The following is a 9,782-nucleotide window of genomic DNA, read 5'->3' as shown; positions in this document are numbered from 1 at the left end:
CTTTGCCGCCGAATTTCAGTGTGGTGATCTTGGTGTGCTGGATTGCTACAGAGGTGATGCCAGAGGCTGCTCCAAACCTGTGGGAAACCTACTCCTGGGTGCAACAGTTGAACTGCCTTCAATCTGCAGCATGCACGCGATGCCAAGCACAATATTTTCCTTAGATATGCCCAAACGTTCCCGCCTAGCCAAGGAGAGGCCGACGGCTCACCCCATTTACCCTCGCGTTCTTCGCAGGTTCTCAGTGAAAGAGAAATATTGGCATGCAGGCCAAGGAAAGAGTTTTCAATACAGACAGTATTGACGAGCATGTGTACAAACGGGGCCTGTCATCAATCTGTGCTTATTGCTACTGGCTCGGAACCCAGTGGGGATTTCAAATGTCACTATGTGGGCAGGGAAGGGGAGAAGAGAAGCAGCCGCGATGGTGAAAAGCCAGAAACAGAAACACATTAGACTGTGTGTGTGTATTTGTGTGTGTAGAGAATTAAAGGATCCAAAGGGGTTTTCCCCGGGACTGTGAATAAGGCAACCCGAGAATTAAGAAAGGAATGTGTGGCACAGGGCAGCGTTAAGAGCTTATGGGATGGATGGATTAGAATACATCTGCCTTGTGTTACTGTCGGAATTAATGTGGCGGTCTTCCACGCCCATATGTGTGTGGGTGTGTATTTCCTCCATACAAAGGTAATCAGGGAAGGATCATCTGAGATTGTTCTGCCCTGGATAGCTTGCATTGGAGCCTGAAATTAGGGCTCTCAATAAGTCTATAGATCCGTGTATCTGTTTGTCTGGGTGTATATATGCACACATAAATGGGTAGGGTCCTCTCAGTGACTTCCCAAGGAAACAGCCTAGGCACTCTCCAGGAGTCAAGACTGACTTGAAGGCATAAAAAACAGATAAATAAATATAGGTAGTCCTTGACATACAACGATTTGTTTAGTGCAGTGATGGCAAACCTTTTAGAGACCGAGTGCCCAAACTGCAACCCAAAACCCACTTATGCATCGTTGAGTGATGGGTGGGTGTGGCCATTGGGTGAGTGTGGCCCATTGGGTGGGCGTGGCTGCGGTCTTAACGGCAGACTGGGTGGGACTAAAAAGTTCAATCAATCAATTCCAACTTTGCAAGATCTTTTTTTTCCCGTGAGAAATTGAAATTGACTGATTGAACCCTTTTTTTTTTTTTTTTGCACACGGCAGCGGAGGTCTAAAGCGAAAAGGTTTTATAAAACCCAGCTGAAGGCCTAGGACTGGGGCGACGGTGCGCGTGCCCACAGAGAGGGCTCTGAGTGCTGCCTCTGGCACCCGTGCCATAGGTTCGCCACCACTGGATTAGTGCTCCTTCAAAGTTACAAGGGCACTGAAAAAACTGACTTATGACCAATTTTCACATTTATGACCGTTGCAGCATCCCCGTGGTCATGTGATCAAAATCCAAGTGCTTGGCAACTGACTCGTATTTATGATGGTTGAGATGCAGTGTTTGGTCTGAAATTTTTAACCATGCCCTAAAAATAATATTGGAGTTCCTGTTCTCTGAGCAGGAAAACAAAAGAAAGACGATAGCCGTACATGTGATGGGAGATGGATGAATAGTGGATTCTAAGATGTAGAGGAGAGGCAGCTAGAGGTCGGAGAGAGACTGGCTGAGCCACGGAGGGAGGAGTCAAGCCGGGAATTAGTCCGGAATCATTATGTAGGCACAAGAGGGCCAGGTCCTTGAATGCCATTGAACTTTATCTAGTCTTGCCCAGGTGCGAAAGCCAGTCTGGGAAGATTCCTGTGAAGTAGGCATTGAGCAATAAAGTAGCTAGCTTATATTCCACCCATGTGGGTTTGATGGTTTGCCCCTGAACTAAAGAAAGCAAAACCTTTGAAGTCAAGACAAATTTCTTATCCCCTGTACTACTTTTTCTGTGAACAGAAAAAGTCTTGATGTGACTCGCGGGAGGGGATCAGGGAAGGGGACGAGAGTTCACGCTCACTCAACAGATCTGTAAATAAACTCCTGTCTCTATGGAGCCGGCTAATAAATCCCAGCTACCGGATAACCTCAGTCACGCCCCTGGAACTCCGATTAGACAGCATTGTGGCAGTTTCCCTTATATTCTCTGTTCTAAAGAGCTGGTTATTTTTAAACCGGATAAAAATCCATCGATAAAAAGAACAGGGTTGAAGAGGGCAGTGGAGCTGAAACAACAGAGATCAAAGAGAGGGAGAGGAATGGAGATTTGTTATTGACAATTAAGACTTTGGAGGAGGGGGGAGGGAATAAGAAAGCACGATGAGAACATAGCCATTATGCTCGGCTTCTTTGGGATTGGAGAAGGGGGGGAGGCAAATAATCCAGACTGGGCAGGTGTTTTTTTTCCCCCGTTCGATGTTAACACGCAACAGTTCCTCCTTTAAATTCCCCTCTATCCAACGAACCAGCAGTGTTTGTTTTGCTTCCCCATGGATCACAGGTAGTCCTCGTGGTACGGCCACAATTGGAGCCCAGAATTTCTGCTGCAAAGTGAGACAGTGGTTAAATGAGTGTTGCCCCTTGGACTCCTTGCAGAAGGCAAGCAGGTCTTCCAGTCTCGCAGTGCGAAGTTGGGGGAATGAAAATGAGGCCTCTTCAGAACTTGCAAGGAGCCTAACTGCAACTTCAGACAATCACACAAAGCGGAGAAGATCGGCTCACGATGGCAGAGGAGACCCATTAAAACCACATCCGGCTGGTCAATCGTAGAAGGACACCACCCTTCCAGAACTAAAGAGACCGCAGGGAGTCGTGCAAACGGCGTGCTTCATTTATCAATTCACCTTTCGGAGGTTAGGGAGCTGAGTCAGTGGCTTCTTTGCTTGGCTTCCAAAATCTTTAAAGTGCCCAAAAGGAAGGGTCTAGAACCCTTGGGAAGAATTGCTTTGTTTAGCCTGCAAGCATATTCCTCTCCGCAACTGGTAACAAGAGCCAGCTCAGTCCTGAAGACTTTTCCTAAGGTGATCCTTAAAGAGATGGGCGCACAAACAAAGGCCCAAAGAGCCGTGCTTTTTCACACACACGCACAAAACGCACACAAAATGGTCCAACTAGACCCATCCAATCTCTTTCCGACACAACTCCTTCAACGCTCAAAACCAGTCCTAAGTGAAAGTTGGGTTTACGAGAACCAGGGACCCAACGAAGATAACACAACACAGAGGGATGTGACAAGATTAGAGCCTGCAATTTTTTTTTTTTTTTTTTTTTTTGAGGCCAGATACAGGGCGCCTGGAGCAAGAATGTGGAAGTGGTTTTGCTAGTGCCCCGTTGAAATGAGGAACTGAGGTGAAAATAAAAGAAATAACAATAACCTTCTCCCGTAAATTAATGCAATGTTTATGGAGCCTCACCCCCAAGAGACGTGCAGAGAATCAGGAAGAGAGGAATGCAGCAAGGGCCATAAAGAAAGGAAAGCTGACAAGAGGTGGACAAAGGTGAAGGGATGGTGGCAACAATGAAATTCAGGAAAAATGAGAAAAAAGCAAAGTGGCTGCATTTCTTTGACAGGTCACAGAGATGAACCCGAATTGTCTTGTTTTATTTCCGCGTTATTTTTCCTCCAGCTTTTTTTGATTGGCGGTTCTCAAATTTCTCGTGCTGTACCTTCCACTGAGCCTAAGATAATGTAGACCGCTGACAGGGAACCGTAGTGGATCTCCATGTCTATTGAGAGAAAAAAATTAAGATATCCCACTTGGGGGGAAAAAACAACCCAAACTATGATTGAATATTGGGACCACACAACTAACTGCAATGTTCTCAAGAAGTTCTGTCTGGACGGAAGGGCCATTCAGCCCTTAGGCTTCAGTTGTTGTTGTTATTGTTGTTGTGTAGAGAAGAACTAAAGGCCTACTAAGAAAAAGGCACAGCTCTTTGGCCCCGAAATTGATAGAAACCTCCAGTGGCTTCAATGCAACGTTTCATAAGCTTTGCAGCTAACTGGATGCAATTGTGCCATCAGAGTAAGATGCTGAAGCAGAGGTCTAGGGCTCAGCTTACAATAAGAAACCTCAAAAATGTAGCAGAGATGACTTGTTGAAATAATTAGATTAATATCCTTCCTGATCTGAAATGGCCCCTCTCCCTAATAACAGCTAATGAGCTCATCAAAACTGTCTGAAAACTATCTAAAAAAAAAAAAATTCTATAGCCACACCGCCAGCCAGATATGAATTGGTAATGTCCCTTGTGAATAAAACAAGGTGGCAGATGGGGAGGGCTAGGAACGCGGCCCCAAATGTGTGTGAAGTCTATGTGTAGCATGCTGTAAGTCTGGTCTTCTTCAACAATCTGACAAGTGGCAGAGCATTGATGGAGAAATGACTACCGTGCTCAGGGCATGTTCCAACTTGGTTTTGCAAGGCAGGGCGGCGAAGAGGAAGTCACAGAGATGGTAAACAATGCCAGCAACCAATTAACAAAAATAAAAATAAAATAAAAGCACCAGGCAGCAAAAGAACAAGATCACCTGAAAGCCAAGAACTGGCAGCTGTTCACAGCAGGTTAACCTTTGATGTCAAATCTCAAATCCGTATCGAGAAATTCAGCCCCACCCTAGTGAGAGTTGCCAGTTGAACTCAGAAGGAAAGTTGGAGGAAACTCTAAACTGCGTGAAGGTTACTCAAGATGAAGCTCTCCCTGGATAGTCTTCAGATTTCCTTCTTGGCCCTGCCTGGTTGACTGTTTCATGAACAGCCATGCCGTGAGGAGGGATCTAACCCATGGTCTATGGAGATTCCCAGTCACCAGATCATGGTGGTCCCAAAGATGCTTTTACAAAAGGATTTCCTTGGGGTTTTTTTTTTGTTTTTGTTTCTTTGAAGACATCTTACTTCTCATCCAAGAAGCTTCTTTAGTTCTGATCAAAACAAGAAAAAAAAACACCAAGGAAGTCCAGTTGCCTTTTGAAAAAGCACCCTTGGGACGATCTGACCCATTTTAAGAGCGCCTCCAGGGTGTCCTCCTAAAGTTCACCCTCCTTGCTCGTGCTGGGGCTGCTGAAACACCCTTCTCCTTTCTCCACAGTGCAGGCAATGAAATAGCGAGTCCAGAAAAAACAACCAAAGAAAATCATACAAAAAGAGAGAGAGAGAGAGAGAGAGAGAAATATCATCATCAACTAATGCAAAATGGCTTCTAAAGGTAGCTCACAGTTGCTCTCAGATATTCCACTGGGGACATATCTCAGGGCTGGTTGCTGTCAGGTGTTTCCAGACCGGTAGCAAGTGGGCTACCACTCAGCCTTTGGCCTGCTTCATGTTCTCCGTCCTACATTCCATCCACACCAAGGAACATTCCCATTCGTCTCCCCCGAGAGCGAGCTTGAGTTTGCTCTTGCTGTCCAGACCTCAGGTCTGTTGTTCTAAAGGGGCAGGTAGAGAAAGCACTTCTTTGATCCCGGAACATTTCCAAGTTGGCCATACCCTTCCAGTCTATGGAGAAGGACAGAGGAATTGGAGAAGGGGGAAGGAAGAAGGGTGTAAGAAAGGCACCAGTCCTCTGATTCACAGCCTGGAAAAAAAGAAGAAAGTGAGAACAGTAGTCAAGCAGGGAAAGACATTCACACGGCAGCACGTGACCCGCCATGTCCTCCTGATGTTGCCTTCAACTGGCATCCAGACCATGAATGAGACAGGCGTTAAGTTGTCTTTAAGGTAGAGTATTCCTTCCCTCCCTTCTCCTTGGCACCATCCAAAGGCAGACTCAAGGGGTATGAAGTCTTTTCAGGTTGAGCCATCCATTATCGGGATTTTGAAACAAGAGAGGACCGGGGTAGACAGGGAGGGGCCACCACAGCAACTTTACAACCTGTGGACTTCAAATCTCAGAATTCCTGAGCTGGTGGTGCTGTCTCAGTTTGAAGTCAGCAGGTCGTAAAATTGCCCTAGTTACCCACCACCTCTTGGGCAGAGCCACGGAATGCGAGAGTAGATTTCACGTAGAGGTAGCACTCATCTGAAGAGTAGGTGGATAACATCATCGTTCGGCGGTAAGGAAAGTCTCCCTGAGAAGGTGTGCCTGGAAGAAACTCCAGGTCCGAGATAAATTTGGACAAGGGAGCCCAAATGATATCAGGTTCAGCTGGAAGATCATTTACGTTGAGTCAGTGTCAGCTCTTAACAACCAGGTAGACCAGGGGTCCTCAAACCTGGCCACTTTAAGACTTGTGGACTTCAACTTCCCCACGCTGGCTGGGGAAGTCCACAAGTCTTAAAGTGGCCAAGTTTGAGGACCCCTGATGTAGACAGACCTTCTCCAGAAGGATCAGTCTCCAGTCTGGGCCCTGAGGTCTCCAATCAATGAATATACCCCATCCCTCAAAACCAATGAAGACTCCAAGAGGACTTTGCTTGAAATGGGACACAGAGACAGGATAATGTGGGATAGCACATTGCATGCTGGTTAAGCTTTCTGCTGAACTCCAAGGAGGTGGAGGGAGCATTGGGTCTGGAGTGGACAAAGACCCCCGGCCATGTCCTCTGGTTTACAGACCACCATGGCTCTATTTGTGCAACATGCTGAGCCAGATCCAAACAGATCCCTCCATGGTTTTGAGTGATGAATGAATCCATCTCATGCTGTTGAAAACAAGGATTGTGGGGGGGGGGTGGAGAGAGTATTGCTAAGCGAGCAATAGCAGAAGGTCTCCACTCCCTGTTGAGCAGAAGGCTTCCAGCACTTACCTGGTTATTCTCATCCATCTGTCAAGAAGATGTAAAGAAGGGCACCTCCCAGAGAGATCGACATTCCTGGGAAGTACCATCTGGTTCTCCTAATCTACCATTTAGCTACTGATTGATTTCAACCCTGCCTTTTCTTCGGCAATTCCAAACCATTTAATCAGCCATCTTTCCTCCAGTTTGAGCTATCACAACAATAACCTGTGAAGCAGGTTGTGGGGAGAGGTAGAGAAAGCACAGAAAGGCTTTGGTGGTTGCGCGTAGACCTGAACGTGGGATTCTCAGTGGTTATAAAGATGCTGCGCTTGCTAGCTGGGAAGCCGATAGCCTAGGTTCGAGACCCCGAGCACCACGTGATGTGTGAGCTCCCGTCACTTGCTCCAGCTCCTGTCCGTCTAGCAGTTTGAAAGCATGCAAATGCGAGTAGATCAATAGGTACCACTTCAGAGGGAAGGTCACAGTGTTCTGTGCGCCTCGGCATACAGTCGCGCCGGCCACACGTGACCACAGAAGTGTCTTGGGACAACGCTGGCTCCTTTGGCTAACAAACGGAGGTGAACAGCGCCCCCTAGAGTCAGACATAACTGGATAGGGAAAAACCTTTACCTTTATCTTAATCCATCTAGTCTCAAACCCTGCCACGTTATCTTTCAGGCTTGATCAAGGGTGGACAATTTGGGAGGAAATTGGATCTTTTTTTTCTTTTTCTTTCTTAAAAATAGGGATAATTCCTTCTTGCAGGTGCCTCTTCTCCTCCTCTTTCCTTGCAAAGAACAGAAATGGTATGCAAGGCTCACTCCAGCTGTGAGCAGACAGTTGGCCTAGCAACAGGCTATGAGTGTGCACACACACACGTGTGTGTGCGTGTGCGTGTGTTGGGGACAGCCTCAAGTTTATACCCTAGGGAGATATGTAAACAGCCTGAGCAGGAAAGAGCATGGCAGGGTCCCCCTTCCCCCCCCAAAGGCCAGATATTTCCCTGTTGCCTGGCTGCTAGTAATCCTTGACCTAAATACACGTTATGTGTCAATACTCAATGTTTAATTTGTGCCAAATTCCCTGCCTTGGTATGGTGTGCAAAAACCCCCAACTCATTTTTTGGGAATGCGTGATAATAAAGAAAATAACCCAGCGAATGCAGAAGGCACGGAGCAGTCAAGACCCACAAAGACCCACAGAGGACAGGGAGTCCTCGACTTAGCGACCACAAGGGAGCCCGACATTTCTGTCGCTAAGCGAGACAGTTGTTAAGTGAGTTTTGCCCCCTGTTTTAACGACCTTTTCTTGCCCCAGTTGCTGAGGGAAAGGTCGCAAAAGGAGACTGCACGACCCTATGTGCCAGTTGCCGGGTGTCCAGATTTTGGGGGGGCTGTTGTGTAAAAGTGTAAAAAAACAGTCCCAAGTCGCTTATGTTCAGTGCCGTTGTAACTCTGAACAGCCACTAAATGAACTGTGGAGGACTAGTATCTGTAGACTTCAATTTCTTCCTATTTGACTTGTTTAAGGAGCAACTTAAAAGCTGCTCTGCCCTTCCTAGGATTAGCTGGGTTGCGATGGCGAAATGGGGGCTGCAGCCAGGCAGCTGGGGAAGCAAAGGGAGGGAGGGAGGAAGCGCATGGAGAGGAGAGCCACTGCCTTACTCTGCTGACTTCCAGAAGTGGCCGGGGTGGGACAGGCGGCGATTCCGCTTTGGCAGTTTCTCCAGCATCTCCATGAGTTTGGTGAACGTGGGCCGCTCCTCCTGCTCGTAGGCCCAGCAGAAGAGGAGGATGTCCTGCAAAGAGAAGAGGAGGAAAGGGGTATGCAAGGAGACGGAGAAAGAGAGAGAGAGAAGAGAAAAAAAAAGAAGAGAAAGCGGAAGAAAGGAAGGAAGGAAGGAAGGAAGGAAGGAAGGAAGGAAGGAAGGAAAAAAGTGAGAGATAAAGAAAAAAAGACAGACAGAAAAAGAGAGAAAGACAGAGAGACAGAGAGAAATGGAAATAGAAAAAACAGGAATACAGAAAGGAGAGAGAAAGAGAGAAAGAAAAAGAAAGACAAAAACAGAAAAAGAGAGAAAGACAGAGACAAACAGAGAGAAATGGAGAAATAGAAAAAAACAGAGATACAGAAAGGAGAGAGAGAGAGAGAGAGAGAAAGAAAGACAAAAACTCCTCCTCCTCTTATCCACAAAGCCCACTCCACTGATGATGTTACCTAGTTTAGGTGATGAAACAACCAAGCTCAGAGAGCACCAAAGACCCCATCCTCCTCCTCCTCCTCCTCCTGTCCACAAACCTCACTCCCTTCTAGCATTGATGATGTTACTTAGTTGGGTAATGAAATGTCTCCAAGAAACCTACCAAGTTCAGAGAGCACCCTCCCTCTCCTCCTCCTCTTCCTCTTCCTCCTCCTCCTCCTCCTCCTCCTGCTCTTCCTCCTCCTCTCTGCAAACCCCACTCCCTTCTAGCCCTGATGGTCCCTAATTTAGACAATGAAACCTCTGCAAGAAAACAACCAAGCTCCAGAGCACCACGCCTCTCCTCCTCCCTGTAAACCTCCCCTTTCTTCCAGAACTGACGATGTCACCTAATGGTGTAATGAAACGTCTGCAAAATGAAACGAAACGAAAACGAAAACAAAACACCCAACCAAGCTCAGAGAGCGCCAAGGATCCCTTGGCGGATCTGGCTTTCTTCTCCACGCCCTACCGCCGCTTTCCTCTAAAGTCACCTACTGAGATCTCCTTCCCCATGCCGATCTGGCTGAGGTTCGGCTTCATCCCTCGGCCCACTTGCCAAATTATTGCCTCGGCTGGTTGGCTTTTGAATGGCCACTCCCGGGCGTACAGTTCGTACCAGACGGTTCTGTGGAGGCAAAGGAGGAGAACGGGTTAACTTCACAGGCAGCCCTGCCTAAAAAAGAGAAGGGCAATTCACCTCTTATCCAACTTTCAATTCAGTAGGATCCGCTTAGAATTGCATCCTGTATTCATTTATGAATTATAGCCGCCAAATTCCGATTGAAATCAACCTAAACAGCAGCCGATGGTCACTGCACAGATGGAAAAATTCCTACTCAAGAGGTAATTCT

At 47.1% G+C, this 9,782-nt stretch overlaps 1 protein-coding gene across 6 annotated transcripts in view; it reads right to left on the bottom strand.

Moving 5' to 3' along the window:
• Positions 1-2,800: 2,800 nt before the first annotated feature.
• KSR2 (kinase suppressor of ras 2) overlaps positions 2,801-9,782 on the bottom strand; it is a 113,582-nt gene continuing 106,600 nt past the window's right edge. For 4 of the 6 annotated variants that reach the window (XM_039332583.1, XM_039332578.1, XM_039332580.1 and 1 more), the window contains 3 exons: positions 9,427-9,556; positions 8,354-8,487; positions 2,801-5,544 (listed from right to left, as the gene is read on the bottom strand). In XM_039332583.1, the coding sequence (XP_039188517.1) occupies positions 5,538-5,544; positions 8,354-8,487; positions 9,427-9,556 (271 nt within the window). In that variant the 3' untranslated portion in view covers positions 2,801-5,537. Of the gene's footprint in view, positions 5,545-8,349; positions 8,488-9,426; positions 9,557-9,782 lie in introns of those variants that run through there. The other 2 variants (XM_039332579.1, XM_039332581.1) reach the window with 1 other exon arrangement.

The sequence above is a fragment of the Crotalus tigris genome, unplaced genomic scaffold (genome assembly GCF_016545835.1).
Source record: "Crotalus tigris isolate CLP2741 ecotype Arizona unplaced genomic scaffold, ASM1654583v1 scf7180000024461.5605484, whole genome shotgun sequence".
Taxonomy (NCBI): Eukaryota; Metazoa; Chordata; class Lepidosauria; order Squamata; family Viperidae; genus Crotalus; species Crotalus tigris.
This window is presented reverse-complemented; position numbering and strand designations above follow the sequence as displayed.